The sequence below is a fragment of the Haliotis asinina genome, chromosome 16 (assembly GCF_037392515.1).
Source record: "Haliotis asinina isolate JCU_RB_2024 chromosome 16, JCU_Hal_asi_v2, whole genome shotgun sequence".
NCBI classification, from domain to species: domain Eukaryota; kingdom Metazoa; phylum Mollusca; class Gastropoda; order Lepetellida; family Haliotidae; genus Haliotis; species Haliotis asinina.
Genome location: NC_090295.1, coordinates 42,005,074 through 42,022,433, shown reverse-complemented (window position 1 = coordinate 42,022,433; position 17,360 = coordinate 42,005,074). Strand labels below are relative to the sequence as shown.

Below are 17,360 nucleotides of genomic sequence, written 5' to 3'. Positions count from 1 at the left end.
ACGACACTAGAATACGTTCAGATGCAAAGAGACTGTCATTCATTCAGACATGTATATCTGGATCGTAATGTTCAGTCAGTATGGTGTAGATAAACATGTGTAGAAGAAATGCAGGGTGTGATTGCTAAATTAATAAATGAAAAATAACAAACATCATCACTGGGTTCATGCATTTCTGTGTTGATATAAAATCATCAGGTTAGCACCATCCAGGAGTCCAAGCGCCTCCATACAATCTGGGGTCAGATGCAGCAGTGGAATCGGGGAAATTGGCTGGCACCATGGTCTTCTTGTAGTCCCCATAACGGGCATACAACTTGGCAACCATGTCAGGCATCTTCTGTACAAGGTCGTTGTGCTCAGTCGGATCCTCTGAATGGGAATCAAAATGCCCTTTTGAGGGATCGTTTTGCGTTATATACAATATACATTATGTTGCTTATTTTTGTAAGCATTTTGGGTCATGCCATCTGTGTACAGTGTGTGGCTGATGGTGTTGGAGCAGTCGTGCACTAAATGTCATGTCCTAATGCAGGTTGAAAACCTCAGTATAGTAACCCATGTCTTGGGAAACACGCATACACGAATCAGGAGGAAAGGTTCAAGGGAAAAATTAGGAACTTGACAGTGCATTATAAACATAGATATAGATCAAGTTGAGACATATTTGCATGTCAATGTGTACCCCGAATGTTGAAGAGGTGCATAGGGCGATCTCCTTTGGTGTAAGGTGTTTGTTCATATTTGTCGTCCTGTGTCCTGTTCATGGGTTTGTGCCAGCCATCAGGGCCTCCAGGGAACCCGAGGACCAGCTTGTAGTCTCCTACTCTGATACACAAGGAGAGACATGTACATACTTTGAACACTTGTTTACTTTTATGACGATAGCTATATTGAGTGCACTTTTAACTGTGTGATACCGCATTTGAACGAAGTTGTTATTTGAATATGCTAATCGCCCATGAACAGCATAATTCATTACGATCCAAATACGCATGCATGAATGAAAGATGGTCTCATTGCATCTAAAATTATTCCTTGATCGTTCTTTAGATTTTGCGTGCATGTGGTGCAATCGATTGATTAAATCTTTACAATACCTTATACCAGCATGCCCTTCGAGTGGAATTTGAAATTCGTCGATGTTGTAGATGAACTCTGTCCTTGATGAGGGTAGGCCACTTCGAATAGAATCCCAGTGACTCATTCCATCGATGTCAGTTTCTACGTCCAACATGCAATAAAGGTTGCAGAAGACGTCGTTTCCGATGATCTTTTAATGATAATATATTGAAACAAAAGGACAAATTCATCTTTCTCGTTTGTAACTTTGACCAACTCCTTATAAATTTTAATGAATCTCCTTACCCGGCGTCCCTCCAGCAGCGGATACTAAAGTAGATTTCCAATCAACAGCATGGATCATCCTGTTTAGACAGGGAATAACATCGCATTTAATCTGCACCATGCTTAAATGCTCGTGTTTGAAAGCAATCATGCGAACATGCGATATTATTACTGAACATTACTGGCTGAAAAGTATAAATTAAAGTAATTTCGTAAAAAGTGACTGGAAGACAATATTGAACTACAATCACAAAGTGTGGTCTGCTTATATCTGGAACAGCTACCCGTCGTATGTAGTCCTTGTCTTTTGGAGCCCCGCACCATACATAAAGGAAGTACCCTTCGTTCCTCCCTCCCAAACAGTGTGCTTTCCTCCTCTCAGTGGCCAGTTGTTGGCATACCATTCAATAGGACCTCCATTCTGAATGAAGATATTTTCGTGTATCATTACATGGAAGAATGGTATTACAGATCATCACCTTGTATGTACTCTAAATAGACTAAAATATGTTTTTGGCATTGCTTGAGCAGAAAATACACACAGGAGCGTTCAACATAATTATGTTAATCCAACATTTTCATGGTTGTGTAAGATATGTCATAGGTAATGTGAAGCTTGAGTGTATCAAATAATGATTAAGGTATTATTTGTGTGAGTGGACATTTTGAACCAGATTCGACAAATTAATACATATGATGGCACAAAGAGATATTCATGGGGATATGCTTAATGGAAAAATATACCATTCGTTATATATTAATTCTTTAAAGATGCTTCCCAATTCTGAAATGAAACAACTCACATCTGCAGTGAATAGAATGAGAGTGTTTTCAAACAAGCCCCGGTCCTTCAGGGCTTGGGTAACATTCCCGACCGCTTCATCGAGAATAGAAACCATTCCTGTTTGGAATAATACTTGTAGATCAGTGTCCCGTTGTTCAAAACAACCTTAGCTAAGATCATCCTTAAACACTAAGGTTAGAGTAACGACCACCTTAAGAAAAAAGATACGCCTGTTGCACAAAACAACCTTAGGGCAACCTTAACTCGGACTCCAACCTTAGCCGTAACCTTAACTAAGTCTGAACTCTTCAGCGCTGGAGTGATGGAAGCGTCCCTAGTTACCGCGTGAGTTAACTCCCCTGCTCGCCATATTCCCTTACCAATCTTAAAGACGCTAACTTGGGTCGGACCAGCCTTAGTTCTCAACCTTAACTTAAAGTTAACCTTAGTTAAGGTTGTTTCGTGCTACGGGAGGCTAACCTTAGTAAAGGTCTAAGGTTGAAATCTTAGAGATAAGGTTGACCTTAAGAGATAAGGTTGTTTTGAATAACGGAGCACTGCTGGTCTTTAAGAATTTATTTCAGATGTATTACAATCACATGCATGTTAAAAGCTTAGGTTGATGTACTTTGCAGATGTCTTCCCAATTCAATGAAACACACAACAAAACCAAACAAAGGAAATAATCAGTACAGGGACGCCAATCATGTGACCCTTGCACACCTAAGAGACAAGTCTGCATAGCAATTTCCACAATATCTGATGACTGCATGCTTGCTGCCTTCATTTATGGCAATAGTAAATTAATATAGAAATCCTTGGACCCTGGACCACGTGGAAGCTGTCTAAACCGGCCCTCATCGGGACTGAAAAAATAATTCAATTTAGACAAGACACCGGATAGTAGAGCTGATAATAAATGTACAACCCATAAACGGGATTTTATGCTGGTGTTGACAATTTGCCGGATTGGACAGATGCCGGTTTTGACAGCTTTCATTGTATACCGCTAGCAGACACAAATTAGGCAAAACAATGAATAGAACATAGAGAGTTAAAGTACATACCACTATATATTCTTCGTCCTTTGTTGACCACGTTTGGATACATATCCTCATACTTCTTGGGAACCTGTGGTATCAAATATTTGTTTACATAATTATTATGTTAACAAATGGATCGTCAGAATAACACTCATCTTTGATTACGAGTGAGTGAGTTTACTTTTTCTCCGTACTCAGCAATATCCCAGCTATATCGCCGCGGTCTGTAAATAATTCTGTCTGGACCAGACAGTCCAGTGATCAACAGCATGACCATCGATCTGCGCAATGGGGTACCGATGACATGTGTCAACCAAGTCAGCGAGCCTGACTTCCCGATCCCGTTAGTTGCCTCTTACGACAAGCATAGTCGTCTTTTATGGCAAGCAAGGGTTGCTGAAGGGCTGTTCTACCCCGAATATCCACGGGTCTTTGGCTATAAAATATCTGGATTACTGCTTTTAGAAACCATTCATTTTCACACATAATTATCTCCCTTCGACTGATACTGTTATAATTATCATGTCAGTAGCCACTAATGATATGACGTGGGGCAGAACAGCGCAAGCTAACTCGCCTGTTGGTAACTCTCCGATTAATGTCTCTCCACTACCCTCTTCTCTGAATCATTACATTTCCTGTATTTGCACATACCCAGCCTCTAATCTAGGTAGTTTGAATTTAACAGTCACACGTTCTAAATGCTGTTTTGATTACCTCAATAGGCTCATGCACACTCTGATATGGAAGGTACATGAACAGAGGCTGTGAAGCATTATGTTGATGGATGATGTCAACTGCTCTCTGGGCGAACGTCAACTGAAACGGTAATCGGAATGTGTATAATGAAACAGGTGAATGTGAGTTTTTGCGTTTGGTGTTTTAGATTCGATAAGAAAAAATGTGCATTTTGCTAAATATTCGTGTTAAAAATATTGAATTATCATTAAATACTTACAGTAGAATATACGCCAGCATAGTTTCGTGCCTGCAGCAGATTATCATGGTAGTCTAGTGAAGGATCCCACCCTAAAGAAATACCAGATGTATGTATTAACAACTATTATACACCTGTGTACCTATCTTCACGGTTCGAACAAGTAAACGTGTATAACATATGCTCACTTAGTCTACTTTGGTTGAATTTTACGCACCAGTAGAGTGATTGTAGTAGTCTTCAGCCGCATTGTAGTAGCCAAAGTATGTGTCGAAGCCTCGGTATGTTGGTGTGCACTCCCACTTGCAGAAACCCAGGTGCCATCTAAATAGTCATTATTAATGATATATTTTTTATAGTTTACATTTTGATAGTTAAACCGAATTTATAACTGGTTCATTAATTTTGTTACTGACATTTCTCGTGGATATATACTCTGAGGGACTAAACGTATTTTCCTCATGAGGAGTCTTATAAAACTTAGTCTTCAAAACATATTTAATCATTTCCGGGTATCAATGGTGGACTATGTTCACTAATAATTCGTCGCCAAATTTGTCATATTCACCAACGGTTGAACATATGTATAACCTGTTTGTATGTTGTACTATATTTTCACTTCTAAAAAACACTGTTTCAGATTTAAATGCTAGTTTTACATCTATGTTTTTATTGTTCTTCGTCCAGGGTTACTATTATCAAACTATATTCATTTGTGAAAAAGTGTTTTAGATTTACAGGCTAGTTTTACTTCTATATTTTTATTGTTCTTTGTCCAGGGTTATTATTATCTAACTTTATGTATCAGGGATGTCTTTCGTGTTTTAACTAATGTATGACTGAAGCTGCTCCGATATGACTAAAAGTCTTTTACTGTCAGACAGTGTTGTTCTTTAATGAAGCGTAATACCTACTTTCCGATCATGTGCGTAGCATAGCCGAGTTTCTTCAGTTCCTGGGGCAGGAAGGTATAGTTGAGGGGCACACACACGGCTTGACCAGGGAGCAGAACCTCATGCTGAATATGATATTATGTTTTTGAGAGATGGCATTATGCATTCAGTGTTCAGGACAACAGTTCTTCTCGTGTTCAAGTTACACCATGGCCTAAGTGAAGCTGTCGAAATGTTTATGATAGACCTTTTGAGGATGTCTACATACTTAACGCATCAGTGATCGAAATGATGTCCAATGCAGATCCTGAGTTAGACCTTTCACATAGAATTTTGAAGTAATGTTACGAAGAAGCAGAAATACGATAAAGATAAGAAGTTTTCAAATCTTTGAGATAGCCTCTCAGTTGGAACAACAACAGGACCGAATACCCCCGAGAAAGATTAAATATTTCAAACCATTCCACATTCAAAGAATAAGCGTGTATTCCACTTGTTGCGATGTCAGACTTGGATCGTACGCTGTAATGTGAATGCATTACTCACTGTTTTTTCGTTTACGCCTGGATGTTTACGGATTGTATGCTATATGTCACACATTCTCTGAGGTTGCGGGATTTTCTTGATCAAACTCAATATAACCGTTTAGATGAGAGGGAATTGGTCTTAGGAACAGATTACTCCCCGACTGGCGATTTCTGTCAGATTTCCCCCTATGTCTGACTGTATATGAATTGATACAATGATTATCGTGCAGGTATACGTCCATTTGGCATTTAGTAACATGCACTTTGTTTAATGAATGTTTTAGAATTATGACTTTACATTACATCAGTTTGCCAATCAATATTACAGTTGATATAATATTGAACCCGGCGATTTATAGACACTGATCGCATACGCCGATCGTGCAAGCTATATAGAAATTACCTGCATGCCTGTGTGGAATGGATACATTCCACTCATGAAAGCGGTACGGGATCTGAAACAATGAGTTTGAAGATGCTCTAGTAACATTGTAATGCAAGTTTGTTTCCTTTGTTTGAACACATCCACAGGGCATAAGAAAAGATGGAAGCCATATGTTAATGTTGGTTTGGGAAGAATATTGTAACATTTAAAATTCAGCTCTGACAAACTATTATTTACGGCCAGGCTCTTATCTAATCACCTCGGTATTATATGTTTAAACCGCAATGGAACCTTCAGGTACATCTACATAACTGTGTTAGTTTTAGTTATATATCTATATGGCCATTTGCATTGTAAACAACAGAACATATATTTACGGGCTGCACAGATTCATCTTTAAACCGTCATTGATCTTTCATGTCATCTGCAGAACTGGGAATCTTTCATATCTCTCTTCACACAATTAGCTAAAGCAGTGTGAATATATCAAATATTGTCCATTCATTCTAAACAAGGTGAGTTTGGAAACAGAACATATATTTACGGGCTGCACAAGGACTGGACGTATGCATTTTCGAAGATAATTCCTTCTGTGGCCAGTTTGTCGATGTTTGGTGTCTTCATGTCAGGATTCCGAAAACCAACATCATACCAACCTGTATAAACACACGATGACGGCTCAGCGGACGGATATGTACGCTATATATAGTCTGGTTCATAATTATTGAGAATTTTTCTTCTTACTTTGAGCTATCCTAACACCTCAACTGATTCACTGATACTTAAAACTAAGTAATGGTATAAGGGAGGTAACTCATTGTGGCCTACTGAGTATAGTACAATTAGAGTTACCTCCCCTGAATTTGTAGCAGACGTCATTTTCCTCAGCACTGTCAACAATGTCTGCTGAAGATAAAGGAAGGTTGATTTTTGAGTTGTGTAATCAAGGAATTGATGATGTAAATACATTGGCAGAGAGAACAGGAACTCCTCTTTCTACTGTGTATAGGATTAGGAAGAATTAGAAGAAATTTGATTGTTCTTGGATGGGAGAAAAAGACTGGAATTACTTCTCCTCTCATGAAACAAGAACATAAAGACAGGCGTGTTGAGTGGTGTTTGACACATGAAAACTTTGACTGGGAAAATGTGATTTTTACTGATGAAAGCTCAGTATGGGTATATCCCAATAATGTGAAAATATGGACAAAGTCTGCGTCAGCACCGTTGTATCGACGACCTAAATACAGCCCAAAGTTTCATGTATGGGGAGGGATATCCTTATTAGGAACGACCCCGCTGTGTGTGTTTGAGGGAAATCTGACAAGTCAGCGCTACACTAACATATTAGATAATTTTCTCCTTCCAAGTGCACATGTGTTTTATGGAAATGACTGGATTTTGCAGCAAGATAATGATCCTAAACACACCGCAATACATGCCAAGCATTGGTTTCAGGAGAAAAATGTGACTGCATTACCATTTCCTGCATATAGTCCTGACTTAAATCCCATTGAGAACATTTGGGGGATGATGAAGGAATGTGTGAATCAAAAGGGGTTGACAAAAATTGAAGACATGAAGAGAGAAGTGGTCCGATACTGGGACAGCATAACTCACGAGACACTAACCTCTCTGATAGGAAGTATGCCTACCCGTCTTAGACTGTGCCGTGAAGCTCAAGGAGACTTGATAAAATATTAAATTGTTACCTACACAACATGAAAAGGTCAGTTCACTATCACAATACATTCAATTTTATCTGATTTGTTCTCGTTTAATAATATGAAATGCTTTAGCTATTCTCAATAATTTTGAACCATACTGTATATGTAAGGCTCTTTTAGAATTTAAAAAAAAATGAGACTGTATTTGTTATTAACTGACACACTATCAGGAGTATATACAATGCCATGTATCTGCAACTTACCCAAGTCATCTGCTACAATGAACACGATGTTCGGACGCTGTGCTGATGACAATGATAACAAAGATAGGAACAGAGCAAGGATCTTCAGACACACCATCACTGCTGCATGTCCACAGAAAATGAGACTCTGGTGTCCTGTCTGCCTATATATAGATCTTTCAGTGTCACAGACAAGACAACTATAGCATATCTATGTCTCCACTTTGACCTATGTTTTATTTTTTATGTTCTCATGTGTTAATACATAACGGCGTTTTACCAGATTTGTGAATTTTGCAATCTTTCATTTGGGAGTAGCAATGTTTGTGAAACTGTTATAAACATCAGTTCTCTGACCACAAGCCATGTAATATGACAATATCTGATACACAAACATGCTGATGCTAGCACTTTAACCATCTGCAGACTTTCACAAGGATAGAAAACTAGCATGAAAACATGCACTCCATTGTTCAGCATTCCAGTTGGAACAAGTCCTGTGAGTCTCCAAGACTGCTCATGTGTATATGTGTGTCACCAATCTAGAGATATACCAGCGACATGTAAGTTGTCAGTCTGGACCAAACTAAATACTGATTGTTCTAGCAGCGAAAAGGCACTGCTGTTCCCTTAGAAACCAACATATGCTGTAGGTACAAACATTGTAACCCACCGCCCAACATCTGGAATCACCACCAAGGCACAACAGAAATGAAGCATATTTGACATCATAACCTAGATATGTTGTCTGGAGACTTTTTGGTTCCCTTTGGGCTTTCCCAGTTACTGCAAACTAGGAGTATGCCAGTTAAAAGGGGCAGCTAATTTTTAGCTCGTTGTCTCAATAGTTCTTTCTTACGCATTTCGACTAAAATATACCAGACACATCGTTATAATTGTAGATTACTGTTTAAGTACATCAAAGGAGCTTTGTTAACAAGGCACCTGACTCTTTGGTATGTGTTAATATGTTTCTTTCATTACTCGCGTATTAAATGTGAATATTAGCAGAATATGACTGCAGATTCAATGACAGGTGAACAGTTAGTATTTTGTCAGGTCACCATGGGCAACAATGCACACTTCAATGCGGCGGGGCATATTACTGATCAAAGAAGTTAGAAAGTCGGGGTCCATGCTGTCCCAATATCGGATAACCCTAACTTTCCCACGTAAGTCTCCAAACCTTTTCTGCTTGATTTAGGTCAGAGTCATAACTTGTCCAATCTAATAATGTCATATTTCGGGTCAGAAAGCAGTCCTGTGAATGCTTTGAACGATGTTGTCCGATGAACGGTCGTTGTCCTGCTGGAAAATCTAAAATAAAATCCATAGAACACGTGAGCAGATTAAGTAAATGTCCCTCGAGAATGTCTGTGTACTGCTCACTGTTTGTGTTCCCTTCAAGTACACAGATGGACGGTGCCCCTAACACAGATATGCATGTTAAATTTCGGACTGTTCTTTGGGCACTTTTTTCAGTTTGTTTGGTCCAGAATTTCAATGTATCAGGAAACAGCCACGCAGACCTTTCATCTGAGAAAATCACATGGTCCCAGTTAAAAGGACAAAGTATGATAAGGGTGGTTTTGGGCCCACTAACAGAATTGGCTGAAAACATGTTATTTGTTTAGAGACAAGTTAGCTTTGCATGAAACTGCTACATTTTTATATGTTCTGAGGTGTAATTTAACTGCAGAGGGGCCAAAATGGGTTATATTGGTTCCCATGAAAAGTAACAAGAAGAAATATCAGTGTGCCATAATGACTTATTTACAACTGTCATTTTATTTACATAAAAAATACATAAATTTTACAACAGGTAGTCATGCTAAAAAACATGTCAGCATCAATCACAACGTTTTCACTTGAAGGGGCCCAGTTAGGGTTGCAAAACATAGTTAACTCAATTACTTGCCAATTGTGTCCCCAAAACTCACTCATTATTCACAACATTCTTTGCAAATGTAATCCATGGGTCAATTTTACAACATGTAAGCATGATAACGAATCATGTTTGACTGAAAATCGCAGGGGCCTGTTTTGTGTAAAACTACATTTGGGGCAAAGCTTCATTTCAAGTAGGGAGTGTTAAAACTCAGTATTTACAACCAGTTTTAGCAAATATACAGTTAACATCTCATTCATCATATGTTATTACAATAACCAATCATGCTGCAATGGAAATCACAGGTCTTGACCTTAATGGGGCCCATTTTGGGTGAAATTACATTGTCGGCACAGCTCGATTTTAACACCATGTATGTGATAAAAGTCAGTAACCTGTTTTAGTACACAGTAAATATCTCATTCCTAATATGTTGTTTCATTATCCAACCATATGTTGCACTAAAAAGTACAGTTCGTGACCTCGAATGGGGCCATTTTGGGTGAAAATACATTCTTGGCACAGTTTCATTATAACACCAAGTTAGGGCGAAAAGACAGCATTCTCAACCATTCTTGCAAATAGACAGTAAATATCTCATTCGCAACCTGATATCGCAGTAAACAATCCTGTTGTGCTACAAATCACAAGTCTTGACCTCAAAGGGGTCCATTTTGGGTAATTTTACATTCTTGGCACAGTTTCATTTAAGTGTTAAAAGTCAGTATTTACAAGCATTCTTGCAAATATTCAGTACATACCTCATTCACAACATGTTAACACAATAATCAATCAAGTTGCACTAAAAATCACAGGTCTTGACTTCAAAGGGGTCCATTTTGGGTGACATTACATTGTCGGCACAGTTTGACTTTAACACCTTACATGTATGTGTTAAAAGTCAGTATTCATAACCAGTTTTAGTATACAGTAAATATCTCATTCCTAACATGTTCTTATAGTAACCATCCATATGTTGCACCAAAAAATACAGTTTGTGACCTCGAATGGGGCCATTTTTGGTGAAAATATTTCCTTGCCATAGCTCAATTTTACCTCCATGTAATGGTTAAAGTCAGTAGTCACAACTAGGTTAAGAATACAGTAAACATCTCATTCACAACACGTATCACAATAACCAATCTTGCTGCACAACAAATCACAAGTCTCATTGTGAAGGGGCCATTTTGGGTGAAAATACATTCTTGGCACAGTTTCATTGTAACACCAGTTTCGGACTGAAAGACAGTATTCTCAACAATTCTTGCAAATAGACAGTAAACATCTCATTCACAACATGATATCACAATAACCAATCATGTTGTGCTAAAAATAACAAGTCTTAACCCCAAAGGGGTCCATTTTGGGTAATTTTACATTTTTGGCACAGTTTCATTTTAACACCACGTAAATGTTAAAAGTCAGTATTTACTAGCATTCTTGCAAATATTCAGTACACATCTCATTCACAACATGTTAACACAATAAACAATCAAGTTGCAATCAAAATCACTGGTCTTGACCTGAAAGGGGTCCATTGTAGGTGAAATTACATTGTTGGCACAGCTCGATTTCAACACCTTGTATGTGTTAAAAGTCAGTATTTACAACCATTAATGCAAATATACAGTAAACTTTCCAATAACCAATTAAGTCGCACTAAAATCCACAGGTCTTGACCCCAAATGGTCCATTGTGGATGAAATCAGATTGTCGGCACAGGTCCATATTAACACCATGCAAGTGTTAAAAGTCAGTATTCAAAAGACTTCACACACTAATTATTCACAACGTATCCACTATAAAGATATAAAATATCATCAATCTCTGATTCACTGTCAAGAACTGCTGCATTCAAGAGTGCATCCCTACTGGAAATCGGCATCTTGGCTTGGTGTCAGCCATACCCAAGGTACCAAATGACACTTGCTATGTGTGCACAGCCTCCAACAACTCTAGCATCCACTTTGCAAGTGCAGTACCATCCCATCACCTTAACTGCAGTGAACTGAACCCACAAAGTGTGCAAGGGAGAGTCAACGTGACGTGACTGGATTTTTACCCGGATCAAATCATCCATTACCTTACAAAGGAAAAGTTGATATGTATTGTCACTATCGACATGATTTGCAACATATGCCGGTGCAAGCTTTAGTTGATAAACACCCATTGTTATTTCCCTAAGTTCATCCAGTGAAAGCACTGGAAAACTGACATCATCTGCTTCAGTGATTGGAATGTATACATTCCTCTTTCTAAGAAGGTTCTCTCTTTCAACCAGTTCTTTGACTGGGTTGTCCTGCCGACTTCTCTCTAGCATCAATGATGCAACTCTCTCACCTTCTGGATCCTGGGATGCCAATGCCGGCCTGTTCGTGTTGCATAGCGCACAAACAAAACGCATAAAATCACCGATATGGAGTACATAATGATTCGAAACAACTTTATCCAAAAATCGCCACTGCTTCATTCTTCCATTACATGATTCGACAAACCACCGCACTTTTGCAATCAGTCTTGATGCATTGGCATCTTCTACTTCATGTTGTCTTTCCCCTTTTCCAGGTATGCTGACATTTCTACATGGAAACCATGACTTTCAAGAAAGGTTATTGAGTCTCTAAAGCCTCTATCCACAATTAAAACATCATCTTCTTCCAACCAGTTAGTAATACCATCAGAATTCGTTGAAAGCATATGTTTAGTTATGGATGCATCATGATTCTTTCCATCAGCTGCATATGGACCAAGCACGCTAAGAATATATCCATCGGTGCCAACTACCATCATGGGTTTAACTAAAGGTCTATGCTTATACATGCTGTAGGATAGCTTCTGAAATTGGTGGTCAGACCCTTTCTGAACGTAGATATATGTTCTGATTGATCTGACACTTGAGCCACGTAAAGACTGTGTATGTAACACAACATCATCAAACTGATCTCTTGTGATGTCGGTAAGTTTAAAATAATCATCATCACTAAGAAATGCAGGGTCATAAAAATTCAAAGTTCCATATCCGATGAGGGTACTTCTGGCAGTAGCAAGGAGGTTAATAATTTCTGTTCTGTTTCCTTCAATCTGAACAAGTGCTTCCCTTGTAAAAAGTCTACATGATAAATGATTTACACAACAATGATTTCCAGCAGGAATAATGACACCTTGAAAGATAAAAACTCTATTTCTTTCATAATTTGGAATAACAATAAATGGATTACGCGATGAACTCACTTTCTTGCAAAAGGTACAAACTCGAAGAGTTCATGAAGTTATGATATTTTTAGTTCAATGTTCTTAGGATATCAATCCGCATCTGTTGATATTATTTTCCTTGTGACACATGTTCTACATTTATCACATATAATACAAGCATTAGTAAATGTCTGTTTCCGTTTTTTCTCTAAGAACTCTCTGAAACAGTCATCTCTTAATTTTCTTCTCACATGTGGCTTGATATTGCACTTTTTACACCAAAGACATTGGTAAAGTTTCATCTTCAGTCTGAAAAAACCCCAAAACAAAACAAATCTAAATGTCTCTCGACTTAACACAAGTTTGCGTCGGTAGAGCAGAATCACAAAGTCAGTGAACATTTTGGTATTTATCATATCATCAGCATATATTGTTTAGTCAATCATTTTCTTCAATTATAATCTACCCTGAGAGAAAAAAGAGATTGTCAAAGCAAATGAGTTTTAACCATACTGGTATTTTAACGATGTGTATGAGTGTACTTACTAGGAAAAACAGATCATTTTATTTCAGCAGAACGTTTTTTTAAAAACCAAAACAAAAAGCTGTGTGATAATTTATTTAAGAGTAAGATTACTAATGTCACTTGTCTAGATTTGAAGGTTTGTACAGCTTTAATAAACCAAGAGGAATTAGGTTTCTTTTCCTGAAATTCTGTCAGATTAAATTAGAAAATCATTTAAAACACCATTTAGAAAATATCTTTTAACTCATATTATACTTACCTTCAACCTGAGGTTCTAAGTTGTAATCTTCATGAAATGACACTGCTGAAAGCAATTCAACACCACTTTTCATATCTGAAACCAAATATTTGAAATTATAGATGAAGTACTTTTATGTGCCAAAAACTGGTGCTTTCTAATTTTTCTAAAGGTACATTATAACATTTATATAGGGATGGGAATTGATCTCCAAAAGCATAAACAATTATTGCGGCCACCTTTTGATCAATTACAGATATAAGATAAAAACTACTAAGGCCGGGCGGGACAACTTAGGAATGGCCAGCGAGTCCTAACTTGACACACAGAAGGGAGCAAGCTACAAAGACATATTTTATATCATTGGAAAGATCTCGAGGAGATGAACACGAAAAGTTATTAACCGCGGTGTCCACTCAAGGACAACCGAACCGAAACGATGACCGCTTACAGAGACAACCTGATAAACCACCAATTAACAGGTGTGAAAATTCGGTGGCCACTTCGGCATAAATCATTGTTTCAACGAGGCAATTACATTTTCGCGGGTATTGTCACTTTGAACACTGATGCATTGTTGCATAGGTATTGTTTATCATCTCATCTGGTACGCTGGTCTTTTCGGGCATGAAAAGATTTACATGATGTTGATTAAAGCTAGTTTCAACAGTGCTGTAGCATAGATTACCAAACGTAAGAAACATAAATACAATATTTGGATTTGATGTAGGTAGATCTAAGCAAGACATTGTAGACTTGATAAAAAAACAACAAACTTTGAAACCTGCATGTTTGATGACACAAAAACAACAGTCCACCATTGCAACCATTAGGCTACATGTTCTTCTGCCTTCCGATGTGAATTTAAGGTTATATACTGAACATCATTGAAAACGCACCACCCCTAAAATTGTGGATTTCTAAGAGCAGAAGTGAGCAATCTATGTAAATTTTACATATTTGTGTAGACCAATGTTTGATAAAGAAAAGAAGCAAAAAACAATCAAGCAAAACAGTGAAGATTTAATGCAGCTGACAATGAAATAAAGATGGGGTCAAAATGGAAAGTCAGTAGCGTGTATGACCCCCGTTAGCAGCAACACAAGCTGTGCAACGTCTCCTCATTGAACGGATAAGTCTCTGAATAAAGTCCTGAGGCACTGCATTCCACTCTTGCTGCAAGGCATTGTCGAGTTCCCCAAGGTTGTTGATCTGCGGACGACGTGCGAGGCGTTGGCCGATGTAATCCCACAAGTGTTCGATGGGTGACAAATCTGGTGACAATGCAGGCCAATGAAGTAGAGGAATGTTGTTGTTAGCCAGATACTGTATCGAAACACGTGCAGTGTGGGCTCGTGCATTGTCATGTTGAAATGTGTGCAGATCTTGATGCTGGTGAAAGAAGGGAACGACGTTGTTCTGAAGAATGTTGTCACGGTAGTAAACGGCATTCACTCTGCCACGACAAACAATCAGAGCGGTTCTGTGGTGATAACTTATCCCTCCCCACACCATAATGCTGCCTCCACCCCACCGATCGGTTTGCACAACACAATCCTGATGATAACGTTCACCCCGTCGACGCCATACCCGTAGACGCCCGTCAGCATTTCGCAAGTGAAAACGCGACTCGTCGGAGAACACCACACCATGCCAACGTCGTAACAACCACACACGATGCTGTTCAGCCCATTGTCGGCGTTCACGGCGATGCCTGTCAGTCAGGATGGGTCCAACGTAAGGGCGTCGACAACGTAACCCTGCCGCACGGAGACGGCGTCGGACGGTGGACAGCGCTGGCGGTTCTGGCAGCGGGCAAGGTTCGATCCCGAATATGGCGCCGTACAATGTCTCGATCTTGACGAGGGGTGGTAACACGTGCCTGACCTGGGCGTTGCCGGTCCCTGCTGGTTCCTGTTTGTTGGTATCTGTTAGCAAGCCTCAGAATGGTCGAATGATGACACCCAAATCGTCGTGCAATGTTTCTGCTTGAAGCGTCGACCTGCAACATACCCAAGGCCTGTTCTCGTTCCTCTGGTGACAATCTTGGCATGGCGAAAAAACTTTACTTACGAAGTACTGCGAAAATGAGAACGGTTTTGTGCCGAAGGTCATTTATACCCCTGAACAGCATGCTTTCTGCATGCAATTTGTGCCCTTCGTGTGTGATGTGCATGAATTTTGTTGTTTTCATGTGATGTGTTCGATGATGTGTTCGAACGATCCGTTTTTTACTGTAGAGCGTTATTTACGATCTAGTGTGTTATTATCAAAATTCCCACCATTAATTTTCCATTTCCAAAAGATTCTATTGCCTTATTTCAAAATTTACAGGTGGTGCGTTTTCAATGATGTTCAGTATATATTACACGTTACAACAATGTATCATTTGACGTCTGCTTGACGTTTGTTTGTGTTCATCATCTGCTAGAACTTGATACAATGTTCTTAGTCTACATATAGTTAAGTGTAGTCATTTTGGAAATTCATGTCATTGGAAACATCAAGGTACATAATTTCTTGGTAAATGTATATGCTTATACATGTCAATCCTGTTGAATGACAGTGTCATTTTGACAGTGACTGGTGACTCAAATGTGTTGATGATGGAACAACTATCATCAAATTCTGACATAATAAAACAGATTCTCACCTTTACAGTGCAGCTTGACCGTATTTAAAAATTCTTCAGATGTCTTCTTACCCTTCTAGCAGAAATCAACACGGTCTCCAAATGTCAATGTTTACTTCACAGAAATCAGCCTTACGAGTGCCTTATGATATTGAAAATTTTAATAAAGATGTTTGATATGTGTATTTTAGAGCACAAAACCATTCAAAATATAATGTGTGATAGCATGAATGTGTAAATGTGATGGATAGTATTTACAGATGTTATCTTATGTCAATGTTATTTTTTTAGATGTTATATGGGGCAATTTCATAAACAAGAAAAAAATCTACTCTTTAAAAGCGTGACCAACCACAATTTTTAGGTGTGCATTCTAATTTACAGCAAATGTAGGTTTTTAGAAGATTTTGTAAAGTTGTTAATTTTGAGGTCTTCAAGGAGGACAAATAACGACACTAAAGGCATTGGAGGTAACTTCAATTTTATGCTAAAATAATTTTAATTAATCATGTTGTAAAAGTTTGATAATCATGACGTGTTGTGGGCCAATAAGGGCCCCTATCACACCTTGTCCTTTCTATGCTGTAAGCACCAGTTCAACCTTTGCTTCTTTTGTTCAGTTTTCATGTTCGGTAATGGAATTCTTCGACTTTTCTGCTAACTCAGAGCCTGCAGCTCAGTTCTAATTGTCTCCTCACAAACCCCCGCAGTTCCCCTATGAATCATATCCAGCCTTAAGTTTTCTAAACTCCTTGGGCTTGTTTTTAGAAACAAGAATACCAAGCTGCTTCCTGTCACCGAGTGTAATTTTTTCTGGACTTACCTTCGCCTCCCTGGTGCCCAGTGCCATATCCATTTGCAGTATTCTTCAAAACACGATAAACAATGCACAAAGGGATTCCTGTTCTACTTGAAATCATTTTAGCTTGTCTGAAGGCCTTGTTATAATAATCTAAAATCAACCTCGTCTACATCATCCATACTGAAGATCACCGAAAATGTCGTCTGCTAGCAGTTAAACAAAGGGGGTACCTCTTCACAAACTAATGAAAATGGATT

At 38.6% G+C, this 17,360-nt stretch overlaps 1 protein-coding gene and 1 pseudogene across 1 annotated transcript; both read right to left on the bottom strand.

Moving 5' to 3' along the window:
- Window positions 1-160: 160 nt before the first annotated feature.
- LOC137268110 (arylsulfatase B-like) lies at window positions 161-8,021 on the bottom strand. Its single transcript, XM_067802631.1, has 14 exons — window positions 7,847-8,021; window positions 6,461-6,572; window positions 5,935-5,986; window positions 5,026-5,129; window positions 4,329-4,435; window positions 4,133-4,203; window positions 3,892-3,993; window positions 3,199-3,262; window positions 2,151-2,248; window positions 1,632-1,768; window positions 1,369-1,427; window positions 1,101-1,224; window positions 686-828; window positions 161-372 (listed from the first exon to the last, which is right to left on the bottom strand). Exons 1-14 carry the CDS (start codon window positions 7,941-7,943, stop codon window positions 200-202), a joined length of 1,443 nt encoding a protein of 480 aa, XP_067658732.1. The 5' UTR covers window positions 7,944-8,021; the 3' UTR covers window positions 161-199.
- A 3,589-nt stretch (window positions 8,022-11,610) lies between these two features.
- Window positions 11,611-17,151, bottom strand: LOC137267785 (uncharacterized; annotated as a pseudogene).
- Window positions 17,152-17,360: the final 209 nt, after the last annotated feature.